Source organism: Entelurus aequoreus, linkage group LG06 (genome assembly GCF_033978785.1).
Source record: "Entelurus aequoreus isolate RoL-2023_Sb linkage group LG06, RoL_Eaeq_v1.1, whole genome shotgun sequence".
Classification (NCBI taxonomy): Eukaryota; Metazoa; Chordata; class Actinopteri; order Syngnathiformes; family Syngnathidae; genus Entelurus; species Entelurus aequoreus.
In genome coordinates, this window is record NC_084736.1 from 80945108 (window position 1) to 80972732 (window position 27625).

The 27625-nt window shown below is 40.6% G+C and overlaps 1 protein-coding gene across 10 annotated transcripts in view; it reads right to left on the reverse strand.

The window, feature by feature from the left end:
- The window catches only part of arvcfb (ARVCF delta catenin family member b), a 492749-nt gene that overhangs the window by 314372 nt on the left and 150752 nt on the right, over positions 1 to 27625 (reverse strand). For 8 of the 10 annotated variants that reach the window (XM_062051626.1, XM_062051621.1, XM_062051625.1 and 5 more), the window contains one exon: positions 14964 to 15058. The exons of the other annotated variants lie outside the window; for them this stretch is intronic. In XM_062051626.1, the coding sequence (XP_061907610.1) occupies positions 14964 to 15058 (95 nt within the window). Of the gene's footprint in view, positions 1 to 14963; positions 15059 to 27625 lie in introns of those variants that run through there. 10 annotated transcript variants of the gene reach the window in all.

The window sequence follows — 27625 nt, forward strand, 5'->3', positions numbered from 1 at the left end:
GCATTAACTATGGCATGGAACAAACACGAAACTGTGGCATGAAACAAATAGCATTAACTATGGCATGGAACAAACACGAAACTGTGGCATGAAACCAATAGCATTAACTATGGCATGGAACAAACACGAAACTGTGGCATGAAACCAATAGCATTAACTATGGCATGGAACAAACACGAAACTGTGGCATGAAACCAATAGCATTAACTATGGCATGGAACAAACATGAAACTGTGGCATGAAACCAATAGCATTAACTATGGCATGGAACAAACACGAAACTGTGGCATGAAACCAATAGCATTAACTATGGCATGGAACAAACACGAAACTGTGGCATGAAACCAATAGCATTAACTATGGCATAGAACAAACACGAAACTGTGGCATGAAACCAATAGCATTAACTATGGCATAGAACAAACACGAAACTGTGGCATGAAACCAATAGCATTAACTATGGCATGGAACAAACACGAAACTGTGGCATGAAACCAATAGCATTAACTATGGCATCGAAAAAACACGAAACTGTGGCATGAAACAACTAGCATTAACTATGGCATGGAACAAACACGAAACTGTGGCATGAAACCAATAGCATTAACTATGGCATGGAACAAACACGAAACTGTGGCATGAAACCAATAGCATTAACTATGGCATGGAACAAACACGAAACTGTGGCATGAAACTAATAGCATTAACTATGGCATGGAACAAACACGAAACTGTGGCATGAAACCAATAGCATTAACTATGGCATCGAACAAACACGAGACTGTGGCATGAAACCAATAGCATTAACTATGGCATGGAACAAACACGAAACTGTGGCATGAAACCAATAGCATTAACTATGGCATGGAACAAACACGAAACTGTGGCATGAAACCAATAGCATTAACTATGGCATGGAACAAACACGAAACTGTGGCATGAAACCAATAGCATTAACTATGGCATGGAACAAACACGAAACTGTGGCATGAAACCAATAGCATTAACTATGGCATGGAACAAACACGAAACTGTGGCATGAAACAACTAGCATTAACTATGGCATGGAACAAACACGAAACTGTGGCATGAAACAACTAGCATTAACTATGGCATGGAACCAATAACGACGCCAGGGCGACTGACTGGCACAGGCAGACTTAAATAATGTCTCTTGATTGGAAACAGGTGCGCGTCCCGAACACCAGAGGCAGGTGAAAATCATAAGTAGCCATGGTAACTAAAACAAACAAGGGTGCACAAAAACAGGAACTACTGGAGTCTAAAACTAACAGAACTTAACAAAACATGATCCGGACCACGGATCATGACAAACTGAGCTTCTAGAATCATCGGGACACAGTCCTTGACACCAAAAGGTCAACATGATATATTACTTGTATGCTAACTGAACATACGGTGGATGTTTTCAAGCAACTCTGCCACACAAAGTAGAGGAGGATTCAAGTTGTATCACAGAATCTCAACCAGGTTTGTTTACAAACACGTAGGGTGTGTACCTGTGTGTGTGTGTGTGTATATGTGTGTTTCTATGCATAAAAGGATTAATTCTTCACTATAAGACCTGGTAATCACTAAGTCCTTTTTCCCTTTACAGCACCAGTCCCCACTTTGATGTTTGCTGCTCACTGGATTATATTTTTTTGTATTTGGCGTCTCTGCCTTCACTAGCCCTCCATGGAAAGATGGAACAATTTTGCAGAATTTGCATATTTATCTTGAATAAAATGCAGTTTGCTTTTGTTTATTTTTCTCTCAAAAAGTCAGTGTTCAAAAACAAGGAAAAAATAACACAAAAATGAGGGGTATTTTATTTGAACTAAGCAAAATTATCTGCCAATAGAACAAGAAAATTTGGCTTGTCAAGACTTTCCAAATCAAGTACAATTAAAGTTAAAGTTATAGTTGAAGTACCAATGATTGTCACACACACACTAGGTGTGGTGAAATTTGTTCTCTGCATTTGACCCATCCCCTTGTTCACCCCCTGGGAGGTGAGGGGATTTGGCTAACCTCAATGAACCCCAAAATACCTTAAAATAAGTATATTCTCACTAATAACAAGTCATACTTGCCAACCTTGAGACCTCGGATTCCGGGGAGTGGGGCGGGGGTGTGGTTGGGGGTGGGGGGCGTGGTTGGGGCAGGGGCGTGGTTGGGGGCATGGTTAAGAGGGTAGTGGAGGAGTATATTTACAGCTAGAATTCACCAACTCGAGTATTTCATATATATTTCATATGTTTATATATATATATATATATATATATATATATATACATATATATATATATATATATATATATATATATATATATATATATATATATATATATATATATATATATATATATATATATATATATATATATATATATATACACTACCGTTCAAAAGTTTGGGGTCACCCAAACAATTTGGTGGAATAGCCTTAATTTCTAAGAACAAGAATAGACTGTCGAGTTTCAGATGAAAGTTCTCTTTTTCTGGCCATTTTGAGCGTTTAATTGACCCCACAAATGTGATGCTCCAGAAACTCAATCTGCTCAAAGGAAGGTCAGTTTTGTAGCTTCTGTAACGAGCTAAACTGTTTTCAGATGTGTGAACATGATTGCACAAGGGTTTTCTAATCATCAATTAGCCTTCTGAGCCAATGAGCAAACACATTGTACCATTAGAACACTGGAGTGATAGTTGCTGGAAATGGGCCTCTATACACCTATGTAGATATTGCACCAAAAACCAGACATTTTCAGCTAGAATAGTCATTTACCACATTAGCAATGTATAGAGTGTATTTCTTTAAAGTTAAGACTAGTTTAAAGTTATCTTCATTGAAAAGTACAGTGCTTTTCCTTCAAACATAAGGACATTTCAATATGACCCCAAACTTTTAAACGGTAGTATATATATATATATATATATATATATATATATATATATATATATATATATATATATATATATATATATATATATATATATATATATATATATATATATATATATATATATATATATATATATATATATATATACACTACCGTGTATATATATACTTGACTTTCAGTGAATTCTAGCTGTATATATATATATATATATATGTATATATATATATTTTTTTATTTTATTATACATATAAATAAAATAAATACTTGAAATTCAGTGTTTTGGAGGCTATCCAGTTGATGGCAGTATTGTCCTGTTTAAGAGTGTCACAACATTGCTGTTTACGGCAGACAAACTGCTTTACGGTAGACGAAAACGTGACTGCTGTTGTTGTGTGTTGTTACCGCGCTGGGAGGACGTTAATGCAACTGCCTAACAATAAACCCACATAAGAAACCAAGAACTCGCCCTCGATCATTCTACAGTTATAACGTGATTGGGCAGGCACGCTGTTTATATCGCGGGAAAGCGGACGTGAAAACAGGCTGTCCCCACTCAGGTCCGCATTGAGCTGGAGGGGGCGTGGCCTCCAGCTCCGGCTGAATACCGGGAGTTTATCAAGAGAAAACTTCTTCCGGGAGGTTATCGGGAGAGGCGCTGAATTATGGGAGTCTCCCGGTAAAACCGGGAGGGTTGGCAAGTATGTAACAAGTGCACTTTTCTTGGTAGTAAAAAAAGAGACCTTTTTTGCTCAATATGTTGAAAAATATTCTTAAATGAAGTAAATGCTAGTGCCATTATCTTGACATAATGATATGCGCTCGGCATTACATTTCTTGGAACCAGCAAACTTATACTAAAAACTAATTTATTGTTCTTAATGGAAAGGCAACAAGGCAAGCGCTTGTTACTCTCGGGGTCTCCTAGCCGCTCAGGCAAATCATATTGTCTAAAAATGCATTTTTCCATGGATAACATGACATCATCGCGTCAAGTGCGTACTCTTTCAGTCAATTAGTGCGCATATATATAGCCCGGCCCCCGGCCAAAACATTTTTCATTGTAATTTTGAGGAATTCACCTGAATGTGCATGAACTATCTCTGTTCAAAATTGTTAGAAATGTCAAATGTTTAAATATTAACTGTCAGTTTACTGTACTGTGCCAACTGTACTACTATATGAGTACCTATTTTCTATTGTTTCATTGAAAATAAAACAGCAAAGTCCTTTTGGCTGTCATCTGTTTTAATTATGAAATGATGACTTTAAAAAAGTAGTTTTATACTTGTGAGTGTTGATGACACAGCTTTGCAACAGTTGATATTCTAGTTTCAATCATGTTTTACTCAATATAGGTCATCAAATCTCAGCAACAAGCTGTAATATCTTACTGAGATCATTTAGGACCGAAACCCTTAAAACAAGTAAAACACTCTAACATAAAATCTGTTTAGTGAGAAGAATTATCTTATCGGACAGAAAATAAGCAAATATCACCCTTATTTGAGATATGTCATCTTATTTAGATTTCAGTTTTTGCAGTGCATACAAAGCCCTAGAATCAGGGCCGGCCCGTGGCATAGGCCGTATAGGCAAATGGTAAGGGCGCCGTCCATCAGGGGGCGCCACGCCAGTGCCACAAATGTTGGAGGAAAAAAAAAAAAAAAAAAAAAAGTTGGTACTATTATTTCTAAATACAAAAATAATCCCACGTTAATTAAAATGCAAAGTAAAGCCTATTTAATACAAATATTATTTGTTACAACATTACACCCCCTCCCGTCCCCCCGCACGGTGCGCACCCTCCCTTCCCGTATCATGACTCTTTTTGGACGTCACCTCATCAAAAAATCAACACAAGATGTCAAAACGGCCAAAACTGTCAGGTGCCCAGGGAAGAAAAAATAGAAAAGAAGAGGAGGAGAAACGAGAAAAAGACAGAGGTAGCAGGTAGGTAACGTTAGCCTACATGAAATTATTTGTCTGCTACAGAATGTGATAGTAACCTGGCTTTTTAGCATTAAGCTAATGTTACATGATTCGGCAATTGCTAATCAATAAATAGCTAGTTCTGTTTTAACGTCGGGTTAATATTGTGGAGGGGGCTAAATTGTTATGGAAAATAATAATGTAACGTTAGGTAATTACAGTACTCCCACCTTACATTCCTCAGGGACATTTGTATTAGATCTTTTAAGCAAGTGTTTTTTGTTTACATTGTTATTGCCTTCTGGTTAGCTAATGTTTGCCCTGCAGGTAATAGTCACTTTTCCACCCCTTTATATATTAGGTATAGTTGTAAGCCTAGTTGTTAAAGTGCACATCACTAATGTTAATTAAGCAATATCACATGAGAGGGAATGCTGTTTTTTAATTTGAGCACTGCTGTGATTCGGTTAAAGATAATCATAACATAACATTCTCATATAATATATTATACTGTTACTTTGCATTCTGCTATTCAGCATTTCACTGTAATGATGACAATAAATTGAATCTAATCTCATTTGCATATCAGTTAACATCATACATATATCTCCTTGGTTTTTCATCTATATTATATCATTTCATTTTATTCCTGGAATCATATGTTTTTATTATTAGACTGTAATACTTCACTGCCGATGTGGGGGAGCGCCTCCTAAAATCTTGCCTAGGGCGCCAGCTTGGTTAGGGCCGGGCCTGCCTAGAATGGTCTATTTTTTAATTACCTTAACACTAAAGTCTCTCCCTGTTCACCACGTTTACTTACGGCTGTGCGGATTCATTGCAGCTTGTCAATCGAAATGTTGTGGATCGCAATAGAACTAAAATCTCTACTGTAGACCAAATGTACGTAATTTCTGTAACGAACACACCCATTAAAAAAAACAAAAAATGCCTGATTTTGATACGGTGAACACTATATTGTGCTTCTCACAGTTTTATATACATATTAAAGGATGTTAGACATATTGATAAACAATTATAGGCACATGTTTTTCCTATGCAGATAGTGCCATCAAATTACTCTCTATTTGGGTTATGATAAAATATATTTCCAATGCATAGAAGACTAAAAAACAATCTGTGAATGTGCGAACCGTGATTAAACTGGGATCTACTGCAATACAGGATGCATGCCAGTTCTTCATTAAGCACCATGTTGTTGAGCAGGGGTCTCAAACCCAATGTAACTGGGGGCCACGGGAGTCAAAGTCTTGGTGAGGCTGGGCCGCATCAGGTAGTCCACAAGGTAAGATTTGTTAAAAAATAAAATGTGTCTATCTTCTCCAATATATTGTAGCGTTGGACGGGTTAATAATGGTCTTTAGTGGAAGATGTGAAGAAATGCTAGCACTATGTATGATCATAGGCAATTTCAACGATCATGTTAATTTCAAACACAAACGTCTTGCTGAAATAAGCAGGGGCGTCCATGGCAACATATGTTGCTCCAAAAACCTGTATGTACCTTTCAGCATTAATGGTGCCTTCATAGATGTGTAAGTTACCCATGTCTTGGGCACTAATACACCCCCATACCATCACACATGCTGGCTTTTCGACTTTGCGCCTATAACAATCCGGATGGTTCTATTCCTCTTTGTTCCGGAGGACACGACGTCCACAGTTTCCGAAAACAATTTGAAATGTGGACTCGTCAGACCACAGAACACTTTTCCACTTTGCATCAGTCCATCTTAGATGAGCTCGGGCCCAGCGAAGCCGGCGGCGTTTCCGGGTGTTGTTGATAAATGGCTTTGGCTTTGCATAGTGGAGTTTTAACTTGCACTTACATATGTAACGACGAACTGTAGTTACTGACAGTGATTTTCTGAAGTGTTCTAGAGCCTTTGTGGTGATATCCTTTACACACTGTTTCGGATTTTGATGCAGTACCGCCTGAGGGATCCAAGGTCACGGGCTTAGCTGCTTACGTGCAGTGATTTCTTAAGATTCCCTGAACCTTTTGATGATATTACGGACCTTAGATGGTGAATTCCCTAAATTCCTTGCAATAGCTGGTTGAGAAATGTTGTTGTTAAACAATGAATGACTGAGCATTTCATGGAAGCTGCTTTTATACCCAATCATGGCACCCACCTGTTCCCAATTAGCCTGTTCACCTGTGGTATGTTCCAAATAAGTGTTTGATGAGCATTCCTCAAATTTCTCAGTCTTTTTTGCCACTTGTGCCAGCTTTTTTTAAACATGTGGCAGGCAGAAATAACAACGTTTTCCAGTTTGAATGTTAAATATCTTGTCTTTGCAGTCTATTCAATTGAATATAGGTTGAAAAGGATTTGCAAATCATTGTATTCTGTTTTTATTTACCATTTACACAACGTGACAACTTCACCGGTTTTGGGGTTTTGTATAAAAGTACAACTCCGAGGGCATGCATATTATTTGTGGTCAGTTTGTGTGTGGCGGCAATAACTAATCAAAGGGAAGAATGAAAATAATGAATCATTTCCACTACAAAGAGAAGTGGTTTGGATGGAACTGGTCTCAAGGCATAAACATTGTTAATTAATATGGAATGTGGTGGAGTTGTGGCACCACCCTCTCTTACCGAAGAATAAATCACCCGTGTATGTAAAAAAAAAAAGTGGATTGGCAGATGATGCAGTCGTTGCTTACAGGAAAATGTAGAATTACATTATTGGCACATTATTCAAGAACATAATACATCTGTCATCAGTGAGCTTTATAGTAAACCTGCAGATGTTATTCTCGACTTCAGGTCATGCTTTGTTATTATATAAGAGTAATAATCCTTAATAATAGCAAAGAACAATATGACATTTTAGTGAACATTGCCAATTAAGTGTTTTTTCCCTCTGTTATGCTCCCCGAGCAGAGCTTACAGAGTATCCTTGGACCGAGCTGAACACCATTTGCTTGTTTTCTTTTGCCACAAAGGTCACATGACTGGAACAATTTTTTTTTATGATATCCATTCATGATGAAGCATCTGTCCATCTTAGATGAGCTCGGGCCCAGCGAAGCCGGCGGCGTTCCCGGGTGTTGTTGATAAATGGCTATCGCTTTGCATAGTAGAGTTTTAACTTGCACTTAATAATAATAATAATAATAGATTTTATTTGCAAAAAAAACACTTTACATTGAGTAACCAACCTCAAAGTGCTACAGTGTTTAAAAAATAAAATAAAAATAAAAATAAAAAGATATATAAAAAATAAATAAAAATAAAAACTAGAACAGCAAAATAGCTAAAACTAGTATGCATGTATCTAAAAAAAAAAAAAGGCTTTTTTAAAAAGAAGGGTTTTTAAGCCTTTTTTAAAAGCATCCACAGTCTGTGGTACCCTCAGGTGGTCAGGGAGAGCGTTCCACAGACTGGGAGCGGCGGAGCAGACGTCATCAAACTGTAGTTACTGACAGTGGTTTTCTGAAGTGTTCCTGAGCCCGTGTGGTGATATCCTTTACACACCGATGTCGGACTTTGATGCAGTACCGCCTAGGAGATCCAAGGTCACGGGCATTCAATGTTACTTTCAGTGATTTATCCAGATTCTCTGAACCTGTTGATGATATTACAGACCTTAGATGGTGAAATCACTAAATTCCTTGCAATAGCTCGTTGAGAAATGTTGTTCTTAAAACTGTCGGACAATTTGTTGACAAAGTGGTGACCCTCGCCCCGTCTTTGTTTGTGAATGACTGAGCATTTCATGGAAGCTGCTTTTATACCCAACCATGGCACCCACCGGTTCCCAATTAGCCTGTTCACCTGTGGGATGTTCCAAATAAGTGTTGGATGAGCATTCCTCAACTTTCTCATTCTTTTTTGCCACTGTACCAGCTTTTTTGAAACATGTTGCAAGCATCAAATTCCAAAAGAGCTAATATTTGCAAAAAATAACAAAGTTTTCCAGTTTGAAACTTAAGTATCTTGTCTTTGCAGTCTATTCAACTGAATATAAGTAGAAAAGGATTTGCAAATCATTGTATTCTGTTTTTAGGGTTAGGGTTAGGGTTAGGGTTAGGGTTAGGGTTAGGGTAAGGGTTGGGTAAAATGTCTTTGGAGGCTTACAGAGAAATTATTTGGGAGATGGCACAACAAGGACTGCAATCTATGTTCCATTCCACCCAGGCTTATTACTAAAAAGTATTTTGCATAAAGTCAGCACCAACATACATGGTTGATCACTCTCTCAACATAAATACTAAATCTAAAGGAACAGTTTTTTATCAGGGTATGGCATGAATTCAATAGCACTTTTCTGATCAGGTTTTGGTCAGGTACTTGGCAGAGGGGGTTGTTCATCAGTTTCAGCTGCATTGGTGTTGATGGAATTAACAACAGGTGCACTAGAGGGGCAACAACGAGATGGCCCCCAAAACAGGACTGGTTTTGCAGGTGGAGGCCATTTCAAGTTCCTCCCTCTTGATTGATTTTTTAACTGTTTTTCCACAAGTGTTGGCTTTAGCTAGAGTCATTATCACGACTGGGAGCCTGAGGCGATTTCTTAACCCTCCTGAAGTTGCGCAGATTGTCCTACTCCTCCAGGATGGCAAGAAGATTTGATATGTCTCCCAGTACAATCTCCAGAGCATTGAGGAGATTCCAGGAGACAGGCAGTTACTCTCTGAGAGCTGGACAGGGCTGTAGACGGTCCTCATCCCATCAGCAGGACCGATATCTGCTGCTTTGTGCAAGGAGGAACAGGTTGAGCACTGCCCGAGCCCTACAGAATGACCTCCAGCCGGCTACTGGTGTGAATGTATCTGCCCAAACAGTCAGAAACAGACTTCACGAGGGTGGCCTCAGGGCATGACGTCCTGTAGTGTACCCTGTGCTCACTGCTCAGAACCGTGGAGCTCGATTGGAATTTGCCATAGAACACCAGAATTGGCAAGTCCGCCACTGGCGCCCTGTGCTTTTCACAGATGAGAGCAGGTTTACCCTGAGCACCCGTGGTAGACGTGAAAGGGTCTGGAGAAGCCAAGGAGAGCGCTATGCTGCCTGCAACATCATTCAGCATGACCCGTTCGGTGGTGGGTCAGTGATGGTCTGGGGAGGCATTTCCATGGAGGGACCAACAGACCTCTACAGGCTAGAGAACGGCAGTCTGACTGCCATTAGGTATCGGGATGAAATCCTTGCACCCATGGTCAGACCCTACGCTCGTGCAGTAGGTCCTGGGTTCCTCCTGGTCCACGACAATGCCCGGCCAGTATGCAGACAGTATCTGGAGGAATTGACACAATTGAATGGCCCTCACGATCACCTGATCTACACCCGATAGAACACCTCTGGGACATAATGTTTCGGCCAGGTTGCTCCTCAGACTTTACAGGAGCTCACTGATGCCCTTAGACAGATCTGGGAGGACATCCCAAAAGACACCATCCGTCGTCTCATTAGGAGCATGCCGCGACGTTGTCAAGCACGTGGGGGCCACACAAGATATTGAAAATAATTTTGAGTTGCAGAAATTGAATTTACGCAAAATGGACGAGCCTGCCACATCATTTTTTCACTTTGATTTTTGGGGTGTCTATATACTGAGCCCTCTATAGGCTGAAAACTGGTATTTCCATCAAAAGATGTGGCATCCTTTTGTTCCTGAGACATTAAACTGTCCATATCAGTATAGATATCCGACATTTTTTTTTTCACCATTGAAATCTGATGTGTTTTCAAAGTGTAATTTTCCCGAGTTTTTCCTGTCCGGAATAGTCCGTTTGCATCCTGGGAGAACAAACCTCGCAGTAAGCTGCGAAAACCACGTCTTGACACATCCAGGTTGCCAGTTGCGTCTAGCTACTGCCACTGGTAAAGTTACTAAACATGTCAGACCTTAGTAAATCTAAAAGGCGTCGTTACGAGTCTCAACTTATTTATGACCAAGCCAGGAACAAAACGAGGATTTGTATTCGGGGGTTGCCTTTGAAGGAAATGGACAATTTAGTCTCCAATGAACCTACCGTGGATGTTTTTTGGCACAAGGGAGCAAGCACACACACGGAGAACTTACAAACTGTACAAAGAGATTCGACTGAAATCTGAACCGTCGAATTCCAGACTGTGAAATTGACGTTATTAACCATTAAGCCCCCGAGGCAGCGAATGAAACACTAGTTATTGTTTTTTACTCCACACTAAAGTGATGAATTTGTGTGATATCTTCCTTGTCTATGCTACAAATATTTGTGTGTAAAGAGCAGTAAAAAATATATCAATTCAAGGCATCTCTTTTAGCATGTTATCTAATATTGTGATATCACTCAGTAACATCCCTACGGAAATTACAACCTAGTCTGATGCTGCACAAAGTCAAGGTGATTGAAACCACACATTGCAAGCTGAACAAATTGAATGGATTTTCTACTTGCTGTATCAGCCTAAAAAATATTTGGGGGTGGGGGAATATTTAATGATATTTTAAGCCTCTGCCTTTTACGATTGTTGTTTACGTTCTCTCAAAGACAATTCAAGCTGTTATCAGGTTCAATTTAGGTGATGCAAAGCTTTGTAACAAAAAGGTGAAATCTTTGATCAAAAGTCAATCCAATTAGAGTGGATAGTGTTGTATTACAGATCATTGGTGTTGTTAGGCCTAATTTAAGGGGGCTCAAGCCCCCTAAAATGTTCTTAAGCCCCCCTTAATTTGGTGTTAAAAATTATTTTTTTTTAAATCAATTTTTTTATTTTTTATTTTTTTTAAAATACATTCCGACATATCCATTATAAAGTGGCCCGAATATGAGTTTAAATAAATAATCATATAACCTGTCATTATTCACTCAGTTTCCCCTCACTTCATAGCGTAAGGTAGAGAGCCTCTTTAGTGCGTCGGTATCCAATCCATTCCACATGTTCATATAGAAAAATGCCCACATCACTCAAAATCCAGTCCGCATTTTCTCTGCGACCTTGCTTGCGGTCCTTGGACTTGTTCATATACAAAATGCCCACATCTTTTAAAATCCAGTCCGCATTTTCTCTGCGACCTTGCTTGCGGTCCTGCAGGTGTACGAAGCACATTAGCACACAGCACTGCAGAACAAGAACCTTGTGTCTGCAATTGTAAATCACTTAGTTTTTAAGTTTTTTGTTTCTTGTAGAATCTATATAAAGTAATATACATTAGCCTATTGTTAAAATAATGAAAATTATAATTAAATATATTTGTTTTATTGTATTGTTACATTAATAGCTGTTGTATTATTATAGGATGGCTTGTTGAACATTTCATAGGACTTTCAGAGGGTGGAAAAACCAAGACATTTAATATAAAATGTAAAATGAATAAATACATAAAAATAAAAATAAAAAAAATGGTTAAAAGCCATCGTCCCGGGGAGCATTTAAATTCGTCCCGTGCATTTTTTTTTACCATCCCCGGGACGACGGGACTACGTTAATCCCAAACCATGGAAGTTACATTTTATTGTTTGCATTATTTGTTTCAGCATTGCACTTTGAAGATGGTCCCTCAGCTCTTTGACAGCTTTGGCTCTTTTTCAGATCAGCAGACTAAGTCTTTCTTATTTACAGTATATATAAACGTTTCTCATTTCTATTCAGACTTCCATATATATTTAATTTCCTTAACGGCTTGCCATAATATATATAAATATATTATATACAAGCCAAATTATCCCGATCCAGATATTACTTTAATTCAAGTAATAAAGTAATATTTCCAGGGCTTGAATTCACAACCATTTTAGTCACATATGTGCCCCAAATGTAATCTGTGCAACTTCAAAATAGTGGGGAACAAACAATTATTGTATTGTGAGCTAAAGTGGTGGCATTAGCCTCTGTGTTGTGAATGAATAACATAGAGGCTAATGCCATGACTTTCATTGTGTTTCAGTGTATCTTGAAGGATCATGCAAGTCATTTTCTTGTTGATGCTGTAAACAAAATGTCACTGTGCAAACTCATGTTTGTTGTTGTACTGAACACAGATTGAAAATAAACCCACTGAAATAATAATAATAACAATGAATCATTTCTAAGTCTTTGTTAGCCGTTTGTGAAGTTTTGTGCTCGTGCGCATCCTGTGCATCTCCTGGGGGCTAAGCCCCCCCTGTCCTTAAAAGCTAGTGACGCCCCTGTTACAGATGTAAACACTACTGGGTCAAAGTTGTATTTCCTACATGTAAGATACAACCATCGTCATGGAAAACAAATATGAGCTACATCATCATTATGCATGAAGTCATAAAATGTTTTCATAGAAGTTACAAAATACAGTGACACCTCAATTTTAAGTAATTAGTTCCGAAAGATCTGATGAAGACTATATTGTATAAAACAAAACCTAACTTTTCCTATAAGAAATGATGTACCGTATTTTCCAGACCATAGGGCGCACCGGATTATAAGGCGCAAGTTTGTGAACAGGGCCGGCCCGTGGCATAGGCCGTATAGGCAAATGCTAAGGGCGCCGTCCATCAGGGGGCGCCACGCCAGTGCCACAAATGTTGGAGAAAAAAAAAAAAGTTGGTACTATTATTTCTAAATACAAAAAATAATCCCACGTTAATTAAAATGCAAAGTAAAGCCTATTTAATAGAAATAATATTTGTCACAACATTACGCCCCCCCCCCCCCCCCCCCCTGCACGGTGCGCCCCCTCCCTTTCCGTATCATGACTCTTTTTGGACGTTACCACATCAAAAAAATCAACACAAGATGTCAAAACGGCCAAAACTGTCAGGTGCCCAGGAAAAAAAAAGAGAAAAGAAGAGGAGGGGAAACGAGAAAAAGACAGAGGTAGCAGGTAGGTAACGTTAGCCTACATGAAATTATTTGTCTGTTACAGAATGTGATAGTAACCTGGCTTTTTAGCATTAAGCTAATGTTACATGATTCGGCAATTGCTAATCAATAAATAGCTAGTTCTGTTTTAACGTCGGGTTAATATTGTGGAGGGGGCTAAATTGTTATGGAAAATAATAATGTAACGTTAGGTAATTACAGTACTCCCACCTTACATTCCTCAGGGACATTTGTATGAGATCTTTTAAGCAAGTGTTTTTTGTTTACATTGTTATTGCCTTCTGGTTAGCTAATGTTTGCCCTGCAGGTAATAGTCACTTTTCCACCCCTTTATATATTAGGTATAGTTGTAAGCTTAGTTGTTAAAGTGCACATCATTAATGTCAATTAAGCAATATCACATGAGAGGGAATGCTGTTTTTTAATTTGAGCACTGCTGTGATTCGGTTAAAGATAATCATAACATAACATTCTCATATAATATGTTAATTTGCTTTCTTTAAGTAAAAAAAAAAGGTCAAAGACAAAGCTATTCGGTTTCTTGTGAGTATATACACTTCACTGCCGATGTGGGGGGGGCGCCACCTAAAATCTTGCCTAGGGCGCCAGATTGGTTAGGGCCAGGCCTGTTTGTGAACCTACTCAGTGGCCTAGTGGTTATAAAAATGGGAGCCATTACCTCCCTGCTTGGCACTCAGCATCAAGGGTTGGAATTGGGGATTGAATCACCAAAAAATGATTCCCGGGCGGGGCCACCGCTGCTGCTCACTGCTCCCCTCACCTCCCAGGTGGTGGAACAAGGGGATGGGTCAAATGCAGAGGACAAATTTCACTACACCTAGTGTTTGTGTGACAGTCATTGGTACTTTAACTTAACTTAAGGCGTAATGTTAACCATATAACATCTTGGGCAAAGTTCTGGTGAAGATGTTTATCAAAAACTGAATCATACAAAAATGAAGGTACACTTTATGACTGCAGAGACTTTGGACAGAATTAAAAAGGGCTCTCTTAGCACTGCAGTCAATTTTAGCTTCTCTTACTATTCAAATACCGTGATGAAAACTAAAAACCTTTCTCAATTGGTATGTTCTAATTGTGTGAAATATTGAACTGAGACCACATGTCCAGGAGGGTAAAATAAAACGTGTTAAATTAACAATCAACGGTGAAGTCAAACTTCCCGGAGGAGAGATAACGAGGATGGATATTTCAACCCAAAAACACTGTCAGGAACTATCATTTCTGCAATGATGAGCTGAACAAAGTGATTAAAGGTATGAAGAGGGAGGCAAGGATGGTACCTTTGATGTCGGCGAGTGCCGTCACGCCACAAGTGGAATGAGGAAGACGAGGCTCGGAGAGGTTGGACTGAATTGCTGCGTCTCTCAGGGGAGATCTGTCACAGTCAATGACATTGAAAATGACATTGAATAGAAGTATGCAGACAACCAGCTGACTTTTTTTAATGAAACACTTTTTAAATACCAGCAATGCTTGCTGTAGTTCCAGCATAATACAATCACAATATAACCATCCATCCATCCATTTTCTTCCGCTTATCCGAGGTCAGGTCGCGGGGGCAGCAGCCATAGCAGAGAAGCCCAGACTTCCCTCTCCCCAGCCACTTCGTCCAGCTCCTTCAGAGGATCCCGATGGGTTCCCAGGCCAGCCGGGAGACATAGTCTTCCCAACGTGTCCTGGGTCTTCCCCGTGGCCTCCTGCCGGTCGGACGTGCCCCAAACACCTCCCTAGGGAGGCCTTCGGGTGGCATCCTGACCCGATGCCCGAACCACCTCATCTGGCTCCTCTCCATGTGGAGGAGCAGCGGCTTTACTTTGAGCTCCCCCCGGATGGCAGAGCTTCTCACCCTATCTCTAAGGGAGAGACCCGCCACCCGGCGGAAGAAAGTCATTTCGGCCGCTTGTACCCATGATCTTGTCCTTTCGGTCATAACCCGAAGCTCATGACCATAGGTGAGGATGGGAACGTAGATCAACCGGTAAATTGAGAGACCGAATCGATACAGCGTCCGCATTACTGAAGACGCCGCACCGCTCCGCCTGTCGATCTCACGATCCACTCTTCCCCCACTCGTGAGCAAGACTCCTAGGTACTTGAACTCCTCCACTTGGGGTAAGATCTCCTCCCCAACTTGGAGATGAAACTCCACCCTTTCCTAGGCGAGAACCATGGACTCTGATTTGGAGGTGCTGTTTCTCATCCCATAGGTGAGGATGGAAATGTAGATCGACCGGTAAATTGAGAGCTTCACCTTCCGGCTCAGCTCCTTCTTCACCCCAACGGATCGATACAGCGTCAGCATTACCGAAGACGCCACACCGGTCCGCCTGTCGATCTCACGATCCACTCTTCCCCCACTCGTGAGCAAGACCCCTAGGTACTTGAACTCCTCCACTTGGGATAAGATCTCCTCCCTAACTTGGAGATGGCACTCCACCCTTTCCCAGGCGAGAACAATGGACTCGGACTTGGAGGTGCTGTTTCTCAACCAATAGGTGAGGATGGGAACGTAGATCGACCGGTAAATTGAGAGATTCGCCTTTCAGCTCAGCTCCTTCTTCACCACAACGGATTGATACAGCGTCCGCATTACTGAAAGACGCCACACCGATCCGCCTGTTGGTCTCACGATCCACTCTTCCCCCACTCGTGAGCAAGACCCCTAGGTACTTGAACTCCTCCACTTGGGGTAAGATCTCCTCTCCAACTGGGAGATGGCACTCCACCCTTTCCCGGGCGAGAACCATGGACTCGGACTTGGTCGTGCTGTTTCTCATCCCATAGGTGAGGATGGGAACGTAGATCGACCGGTAAATTGAGAGCTTCGCCTTTCAGCTCAGCTCCTTCTTCACCACAATGGATCGATACAGCGTCCGCATTACTGAAGACGCCGCACCGATCTCACGATCCACTCTTCCCTCACTCGTGAGCAAGACTCCGAGGGACTTGAACTCCTCCACTTGGGGCAAGATCTCCTCCCCAACTTGGAGATGGCACTCCACCCTTTCCCGGGCCAGAACCATGGACTCGGACTTGGAGGTGCTGATTCTCATCCCAGTCGCTTCACACTCAACTGCGAACCGATCCAGTGAGAGCTGAAGATCCTGGCCAGATGATGCCATCAGGACCACTTCATCTGCAAAAAGCAGAGACCTAATTCTGTAGCCATCAAACCAGATCCCCTTAACGCCTTGACTGCGCCTAGAAATTCTGTCCATAAAAGTTATGAACAGAATCGGTGACAAAGGGCAGCCTAGAAATGTAATAGAACATCTATAACTTTCCAAAATTCTGCTCCTAGACAAACATATAATACACGTTTGAGTGAAGTACTGATGTACTAATGTAGAAGTTTACATTTCAACTTACGGCACTGAGCAAAGCAAAAGCCATTCTTTGTTCCTACTTTCTCACGGAATTCTATTTAGGTCCATATAGTAATGTTTTCACTTTCTGCTTTTGACCTGTCAAGGGTCACCACATCTAGCCAATTGCATGAATAATTTTGGCTTAGTTTTTACAACAGATGCCCTTGCTGTACGGGAATCGAACCCGTACCCCACCAAGGATGCTCATGAGGTCTATATCATGTATATACAGCAATAGATGCAAAATGCAACACGGAACGACCCAGGAAGCCCTTCATACCGACACCCATCAGACTGTACAATGCATATGTTCCTTTTTGACTGTACTTGAATGTATAATAGACTGTATCTATATTATTCACATGTGAATAATGCTGTATAATAGACTGTATTTATATTATTCACATGTGAATAATGCTTTATAACAGACTGTCTTTATAGTATTCACATGTGAATAATGCTGTATAATATACTGTATTATATTATTCACATGTGAATAATGCTGTATAATAGACTGTATTTATATTACTCACATGTGAATAATACAGTATAATAGACTGTATTTTTATTACTCACATGTGAATAATGCAGTATAATAGACTGTATTTATATTATTCACATGTGAATAATGCTGTATAATAGACTGTATTTATATTGTTCACATGTGAATAATGCTGTATAATAGATTGTATTTATGTTATTCACATGTGAATAATGCTGTATAATAGACTGTATTTATATTATTCACATGTGAATAATGCTGTATAATAGACTGTATTTATATTATTCACATGTGAATAATGCTGTATAATAGACTGTATTTATATTGTTCACATGTAAGAAATATGAATATGATTAATTAGTATCGCTGTGCTATAGTAATACCGGTATACCGTACAACCCTACTAAGTGCTTGAGTAGGGTTTTTTTTATTATTTGAATGACATTTTTGGGCTACTCTACCCACCTCTGGGTAACATGTGACGATTGACCATCCACCACTATCACTACTATCACCCCACAAAACTAGGATTTACTGCAAAAACTGTTTCAAAAATGTGATGTATACTTTTTTAGGGCTATAAACCACTGGAATTCAAATAAGTATAATGATTGTTGGTCTGTGCCGTTTCAAATGCTAAATAATTAAATGATGCAAACAGTATTACTGCAGCAGTTTTAAGACTTTTTCGTCTACTCTGTGGAATTTCATGTTGTTACAACAGATGTGTTTTGCTGACAAAATAAAAACATTAAAAAAAACATTCAAAAATACCGTTTTTCCCAAGGCAGGGGTCACCAACGCGGTGCCCGCGGGCACCAGGTAGCCCGTAAGGACCAGATGAGTAGCCCGCTGGCCTGTTCTAAAAATAGCTCAAATAGCAGCACTTACCAGTGAGCTGCCTCTATTTTTTACATTTTATTTATTTACTAGCAAGCTGGTCTCGCTTTGCCCGACATTTTTAATTCTAAGAGAGACAAAACTCAAATAGAATTTCAAAATCCAAGAAAATATTTTAAAGACTTGGTCTTCACTTGTTTAAATAAATTCATGAATTTTTTTACTTTGCTTCTTATAACTTTCAGAAAGACAATTTAAGAGAAAAAATACAACCTTAAAAATGATTTTAGGATTTTTAAACACATATACCTTTTTTCCTGACAATTTAAATCAATGTTCAAGTAAATTTATTTTTTTATTGTAAAGAATAATAAATACATTTTAATTTAATTCTTCATTTTAGCTTCTGTTTTTTCGACGAAGAATATTTGTGAAATATTTCTTTAAACTTATTATGGTCAAAATTAAAAAAAAAATATTCTGGCAAATCTAGAAAATCTGTAGAATCAAATTTAAACCTTAGTTCAAAGTCTTTTGAATTTCTTTTAAAATTTTTGTTCTGGAAAATCTAGAAGAAATAATGATTTGTCTTTGTTAGAAATATAGCTTGGTCCAATTTGTTATATATTCTAACAAAGTGTAGATTGGATATTAACCTATTTAAAATATGTCATCAAAATTCTAAAAGTAATCTTAATCAGGAAAAATTACTAATGATGTTCCATAAATTATTTTTTTAATTTTTTCAAAAAGATTCGAATTAGCTAGTTTTTCTCTTCTTTTTTTTTGGTTGAATTTTGAATTTGAAGAGTCGAAATTGAAGATAAACTATGTTTCAAAATTTAATTGTCATTTTTTTCGTGTTTTCTCCTCTTTTAAACTGTTAAATTAAGTGTAAATATCATTAATTATTAATAATAACATAGAGTTAAAGGTAAATTGAGCAAATTGGCTATTTCTGGCAATTTATTTAAGTGTGTATCAAACTGGTAGCCCTTCGCATTAATCAGTACCCAAGAAGTAGCTCTTGTTTTCAAAAAGGTTGGTGACCCCTGCCCCAAGGCCACACTTTTCATTTCTACAACAATAATTTAAGCTTATGGCATGTCAATAAAGGCTATTCATTGGATTCTTCATGTTGACACTGTAGCAGTGTCTCAGAAATATACACATCACAGGAGAGAAAAATACTGACGACAATGTGTGACACAAAGTGACAACACAAAATTGGTCGTGACGATTCGTACCATGGGATGAATTATTCTGCCTTCCACCGCTTTGATGACCATGAACAAAAACAGTTGGCAGGCAAAAAAGCAGAATCAACTGTTTGCTTGCATGCTTCACCATGACCAGATGTGTTGCCAAATTTGGAAAACAAATGAATGGACGCATACAGATCTCCTCTTAGGTAAAACAACACCTGCAACTGTGGCGTAATATACATTAAATAAGTGAATATTTTATTACACAGTCAGTTGTTCAAATATTTAAGAAGAACATGTGCATGATTTGCAAAAAAAAGGTGTGCAGGAGTTTGTGATGCAATATCAGTATTTGTATCTGTAACTGAGGAGCTCAGAGAGTTATCGCACAGCATTTGTGAAAAGTTTTGGTCGCTATTTGAAACCAATTTTTATGTTGTTTTGGTTTGGTAACTGATGAAAATGCGATTGAAAAATGGGTTGACAGGCACCGTTTGTAAACAATTAAGGTATGTAAATGAACGTTTTGTACCTGTATGTATCTGCGACTTAATTAAGGTCTGGTGCGGCTAATGTATGTAAACATATTTATTTCTTCCAAAATAATTAGACTTAAACTGTATTGATCCACAAGGGAAATTGTTCCACACAGTAGCTCAGTTACAAAGGCTGGAAAGGGTAAGGATGGAAGGATAATGCAGGTATAAAGTTGACTAAAAATGTACCATAGTAGCAAGGAAACTCATTTCGGCCGCTTGTACCCGTGATCTTGTCCTTTCGGTCATAACCCAAAGCTCATGACCATAGGTGAGGATGGGAACGTAGATCGACCGGTAAATTGAGAGCTTTGCCTTCCGGCTCAGCTCCTTCTTCACCACAACGGATCGATACAGCGTCCGCATTACTGAAGACGCCGCACCGATCCGCCTGTCGATCTCACGATCCACTCTTCCCTCACTCGTGAACAAGACTCCAAGGTACTTGAACTCCTCCACTTGGGGCAGGGTCTCCTCCGCAACCCGGAGATGGCACTCCACCCTTTTCCGAGCGAGAACCATGGACTCGGACTTTGGAGGTGCTCATTCTCATCCCAGTCGCTTCACACTCAGCTGCGAACCGATCCAGCGAGAGCTGAAGATCCTGGCCAGATGAAGCCATCAGGACCACATCATCTGCAAAAAGCAGAGACCTAATCCTGCAGCCACCAAACCAGATCCCCTCAACGCCTTGACTGCGCCTAGAAATTCTGTCCATAAAAGTTCTGAACAGAATCGGTGACAAAGGGCAGCCTTGGCGGAGTCCAACCCTCACTGGAAACGTGTCCGACTTACTGCCGGCAATGCGGACCAAACTCTGGCACTGATCATACAGGGAGCGGACCGCCACAATCAGACAGTCCGATACCCCCTACTCTCTGAGCACTCCCCACAGGACATCCCGAGGGACACGGTCGAATGCCTTCTCCAAGTCCACAAAACACATGTAGACTGGTTGGGCAAACTCCCATGCACCCTCAAGGACCCTGCCGAGAGTATAGAGCTGGTCCACAGTTCCACGACCAGGACGAAAACCACACTGTCCTTCCTGAATCCGAGGTTCGACTATCCGGTGTAGCCTCCTCTCCAACACACCCGAATAGACCTTACCGGGAAGGCTGAGGAGTGTGATCCCACAATAATTAGAACACACCCTCCGGTTCCCCTTCTTAAAGAGAGGAACCACCACCCCGGTCTGCCAATCCAGAGGTACCGCCCCCGATGTCCACGCTGCGACATAAAAATAGACAAAACTCACTTGGCATGGAACTATGGCATGGAGTCTTGTCATCCTGGCAATAACGCCAGGACGACTAACTGGCAAAGACAGGCTTAAATAATGGTCTCCTGATTAGAAACAGGTGTGTCCCGAACGCAAGAGGCAGGTGAAAATCATAAGTCGCCATGTAAACTAAAACAAACAAGGGTGCACAAAAACAGGAACTATGGCGTCTTAAAACTAACAGAAAATAACAAAAACATGATCCAGACCACAGATCATGACAGCCGGCTTTCCGGATCAGTATGTCAATCTGGTTTGAGTCCCTTTTGCTGGTGCTGCTCCCCCAGCACAACGAATGCAAAGTACAGGGCACTGGCCACAACAGACTGGAATAAGATTGCTGCACACATTAAAGGACCTCTGCTTCCTCGGGGAAAAGAGTCTGCCGTAAAATACGGTAATTCTCCCCTGTCCCTTGCGAGGGGGAGTTGCGTAGGTCCGGTGGCCATGGATGAAGTGCTGGCTGTCCAGAGTCGGGACCCCGGGTGGACCACTAGCCTGTGCATCGGTTGGGGACATCTCTGCGCTGCTGACCCGTCTCCGCTCGGGATGGTTTCCTGCTGGCCCCACTATGGACTGGACTCTCGCTGATGTGTTGGATCCACTGTGGACTGGACTTTCACAATATTATGTCAGACCCACTCGACATCCATTGCTTTCGGTCTCCCCTAGAGGGGGGGGGTTACCCACATATGCGGTCCTTTCCAAGGTTTCTCATAGTCATTCACCGACGTCCCACTGGGGTGAGTTTTTCCTTGCCCGTATGTGGGCTCTGTACCGAGGATGTCGTTGTGGCTTGTGCAGCCCTTTGAGACACTTGTGATTTAGGGCTATATAAATAAACATTGATTGATTTATTGATTGAATTGCAATTAATCACGTTATTACTCGCTCGCATAATTTGAATCCACTTGATAAGAATAACTTTTTCAGGTAGCCATCCACGGTTCAGGTCTAATAAATTGCATGATCAATATGTGATAGGGTTATTGCGATTATTTTTTTAGTGACGAAACCCGCTATTTTCGACAGCCCTTTTATTCACCTACACAACGCGTACACAGTGGGACGATTGCACATTCTGTCACGACTTGTTCCCCTTGAACCCACATTGTTTGGAGAAGGCTCCAGAGTAATGCAGCGGTTAATAATGAATGGCGAGTGAGGCTCATGTCGCCTGCTGGATGCAGGCTCCATCACACGCCCTGTAATGTTGAAGACAATTCGACGGAGGGAATATGCGAGGTGTGAAGGAAAAGATGGCATGAGCTTGTCATCCCTCTTCTTTTGTCTTTTTAACATTTGATATACAAACCCTGTTTCCATATGAGTTGGGAAATAGAGTAAATACAAACGGAATACAATGATTTGCAAATCCTTTTCAAGCCATATTCAATTAAATGCACTACAAAGACAACATATTTGATGTTCAAACTCATAAGCTTTATTTTTTTTTTTTTACAAATAATAAATAACTTAGAATTTAATGGCTGCAACACGTGCCAAAGTAGTCGGGAAAGGGCATGTTCACCACTGTGTTACATGGCCTTTCCTTTTAACAACACTCAGTAAAGGTTTGGGAACTGAGGAGACACATTTTTGAAGCTTCTCGGGTGGAATTCTTTTCCATTCTTGCTTGATGTACAGCTTAAGTTGTTCAACAGTCCGGGGGTCTCCCTTGTGCTATTTTAGGCTTCATAATGCGCCACACATTTTCAATGGGAGACAGGTCTGGACTACAGGCAGGCCAGTCTAGTACCCGCACTCTTTTACTATGAAGCCACGTCGATGTAACACGTGGCTTGGCATTGTCTTGCTGAAATAAGCAGGGGCGTCCATATGTTGTAACATATGTTGCTCCAAAACCTGTATGTACCTTTCAGCATTAATGACGCCTTCACAGATGTGTAAGTTACCCATGTCTTGGGCACTAATACACCCCCATACCATCACACATGCTGGCTTTTACACTTTGTGCCTATAACAATCCGGATGGTTCTTTTCCTCTTTGGTCCGGAGGACACGACATCCAAAGTTTCCAAAAACAATTTGAAATGTGGACTCGTCAGACCACAGAACACTTTTCCACTTTGTATCAGTCCATCTTAGATGAGCTCGGGCCCAGCGAAGCCGACAGCGTTTCTGGGTGTTGTTGATAAACGGTTTTTCTTCTTGCATAGTTGCACTTACAGATGTAGCGACCAACTGTAGTTACTGACAGTGGGTTTCTGAAGTGTTCCTGTGCCCATGTGGTGATATCTTTTACACACTGATGTAGCTTGTTGATGCAGTACAGCCTGAGGGATCGAAGGTCACGGGGCTTAGCTGCTTACGTGCAGTGATTTCTCCAGATTCTCTGAACCCTTTGATGATATTACGGAGCGTAGATGGTGAAATCCCTAAATTCCTTGCAATAGCTGGTGGAGAAATGTTGTTCTTAAACTGTTCAACAATTTGCTCACGCATTTGTTGACAAAGTGGTGACCCTCGCCCCATCCTTGTTTGTGAACGACTGAGCATTTCATGGAATCTACTTTTATACCCAATCATGGCACCCACCTGTTCCCAATTTCCCTGCACACCTGTGGGATGTTCCAAATAAGTGTTTGATGAGCATTCCTCAGCTTTATCAGTATTTATTGCCACCTTTCCCAACTTCTTTGTCACGTGTTGCTGGCATCAAATTCTAAAGTTAATGATTATTTGCACACAAAAAAAATGTTTATCAGTTTGAACATCAAATATGTTGTCTTTGTAGCATATTCAAATGAATATGGGTTGAAAATGATTTGCAAATCATTGTATTCAGTTTATATTTACATCTAACACAATTTCCCAACTCATATGGAAACGGGGTTTGTAGATTAGGATGTTTGTTTTCCGCGAGCAGACAATACAATGACTTGTCTGTTCTATTCGTCCATGCTGGCTGCTCTCATATTCAATTTTCCTTTTCAGCAAGCTTCTCCATGATGTGATCCATCTTGCGATTCAGTTCAGAAATCGCCACAGTCTGTGATCCCACAGCCCGGCCCAATCCTCCCATTGCGACGAACAGCCTTTGGGCTCCTTGAGTGGCTGGCATCAAATTCTAAAGTTAATGATTATTTGCACAAAAAAAATGTTTATCAGTTTGAACATCAAATATGTTGTCTTTGTAGCATATTGAAATGAATATGGGTTGAAAATGATTTGCAAATCATTGTATTCCGTTATATTTACATCTAACACAATTTCCCAACTCATATGGAAACGGGGTTTGTATATATATATGTATATATATATATATATATATATATATATATATATATATATATATGTATATATATATATATATATATATATATATATATATATATATATATATATATATATATATATATATATATATATATATATATATATATATAGCTGTGGCTCATACTTCTATACCATCCCCTCACTCGCTTCAGCTTTTCTTTACATATGGAACACTTTGACGCCTCACCGTCATAAAACGGAATTTCACGCAATTATTCCGGGCAGTTTGGAGCACACCTCGTCCTCTCCAAAGCCCCAGACGGCTCTATATTGCCAGGTAACCCTTTCACCGGGAAGCAGAGTGAGGGTTGGGGGAAAAAAATAGTCTCCAGCAAACGCTATGTGTGTGTGAGCGTGCGTCTTGAGAGAGCAGCGCTAATTGCTTCTTGCAAAAGAACATTACAGACCATCATCATTAGTGCCCACAAACAGACAGGCGAGTGTGATAAGAGGGAATGAAGAAGCGTTTACAATTGTGTGGTCATTCCGTACCGCTGACCTTGGATTGTATTCTCTGCATCACCAATGGAGTGTGGGTTTTTTTTCATGAGCGAAAACACATCACAATAAGATGGTAAAGTAAATACCATGAAGGTAAAGTAAATGGTAAAAATCTACTGTATATCACAATATATTATTTGGCATATAAACGATAATGGTTATGGTATTACCGTATTTTCCCGACTATAAGGCGCACTTTTTTCCTCAAAACTCGACAGTGCACCTTTTTCTGTCTTGCCTCTGGTGAGGGCGGTCGCATTTTTTTCCGCTCCCTTCTTCTCCCAGCTTGCTCTCTTTGTTTTGTCTTGTCTGAACTTTTTTGAAGCCTCTTTCTTCGCGCTGTCCTCCAAATCTAAACATCAGACATGGAAATGATCAGCTGGACTCTCGGCTAAATTGACAAAATCTTTTCGACGAGGAAAAGAGGTTCGGGGGAGCCCGGCTGCCCTGATGGAACCATTGCTGCGGGGTACGTGAGAGATTCCTGGGATGAATGGAGAATCATGTGCCTCTCAGTCCTTTCCATCGAGGACGTGGAAGACATCTACCTATTTGGAACCGTGATCGCGGGGCACCTGCTGATTGGGCTGGGCATTGCTCTGGTGTATCGTCAAAATTCGTAAGACGATGGCAGCCACTCAAGGAGCCCAAAGGCTGTTCGTCGCAATGGGAGGATTGGGCCGGGCTGTGGCATCACAGACTGTGGCGATTTCTGAACTGAATCGCAAGATGGATCACATCATGGAGAAGCTTGCTGAAAAGGAAAATTGAATATGAGAGCAGCCAGCATGGACGAATAGAACAGACAAGTCATTGTATTGTCCGCTCGCGGAAAACAAACATCCTAATCTACGATTTGACTCCCTCGAATGGCCTTGACGCTGCAACAACAGGAACAGGCTGTTCTGAAAACACCCCCGAGGACACCTCAGTGATGGACGCTTTTGACCTCCCTCCCTCCTCAACGAAACCTGGAGTTACAATAATCTATAAGACTTGTGATGAAAGCATGCGTTAGCGTCTCCGTGTTGCCCTGAGAGAGAATTGGGCAAACTCTGGCTATATTCTTAAGATGGTAAAAATTTATTTTTGTTATATTTTTTACATGTGGTATAAAACTAAGGTCAGAGTCGAAAACGACGCCCAAATTTTTCACTTGTAGTGATGGAGTTAAAGACAATGATTGTTCTTTTTGATATGTGTTTCTTTCTGAGGGTCTCAGAAAATAGCAAACGCTACGCATGATAACATGGATGTGCAGTAATCGAGAGTAGTGATGCCCCGTATAGTACACCTACATGCAAAATCCTCATTGAAATAAGGCGGTCGGCACCACTTTTCGATTGTACACGCAGTCTTAGTAGATCACAGGCAACACCCCCACGAATCGCGCACGCTATTTTATAGATTGCACACGTTGTTTAGCGCAAGGTATTTAGATCTTGGTCAAATCTGGCCCTTTGTGTTCAAGGCAGATCGTATTTCGTACCTCGAAATAAACGGATTTGGGGTTAGGGTTAGGGTTAGGGTTAGGGTTAGGGTTAGGGTTAGGGTTAGGGTTAAACGAACCGATTTTTCAGAAAAATGACTCCTTTGGTTCTCAAATTTTGTGTCAACACAAGCGATGGACCAGGTATGTCGACGTCTGCTTAAGCGGACCCTTTTTAATGTAGTCATAAGACGACCGGGACTTGATTATGAATTGGTTGACTTAGAAGGGTTGTCAACACAAACGGCCTCGACCGAAACGGCTTTTGTCGTTCATCCAGGAGTCGCAACATCTGCTTCCACAAACTATTTTCTGTTCTGTTCAGTCCCCAGACCGTTTCCATTCTTCTCGCATGTTGCCTGCGCCTATTAACAGCCGCTGAATCACAGGTCGGTGCAGAGGCGTTGATAAAGCCACTGGCTCTGTGTGAAATCTGTTAGCACCTCAACCTTCTCAATATGAGTCCACTTGTCTTACCTCGCACGCAGAGCCACAAATCTATCGGGGACAAAATGTCAGAAAAAGATCTGCCAGGGTTGGACTGCACCCAACGACACAATATTATTGATGGCTTGTTGTCCTTTATAGATTTGTACGACCCTAAAGGCTATGAGAGCTAGTAGCGGGTGATTACAGCAATAACAGAATGTTGTTAGCAACAATGAGAACGTGCGGTCGTATTTTTGTACTGAAAATGATTTTCTATCTGCTGTTACATCAGCTTGGAGACACCCAATATACTGTCACTGATGGATGACACTGAAATATGTCAGATGATGTCATTTCAGAACTGTTTGTTCTGTGACCTAAATGGAGAGTTTGAAGATAACACAATGCGAAGGTCCTGAGTGGTCCCCAGTTCAATCCCGGGCTCTGGATCTTTCTGTGTGGAGTTTGCATGTTCTCCCCGTGACTGCGT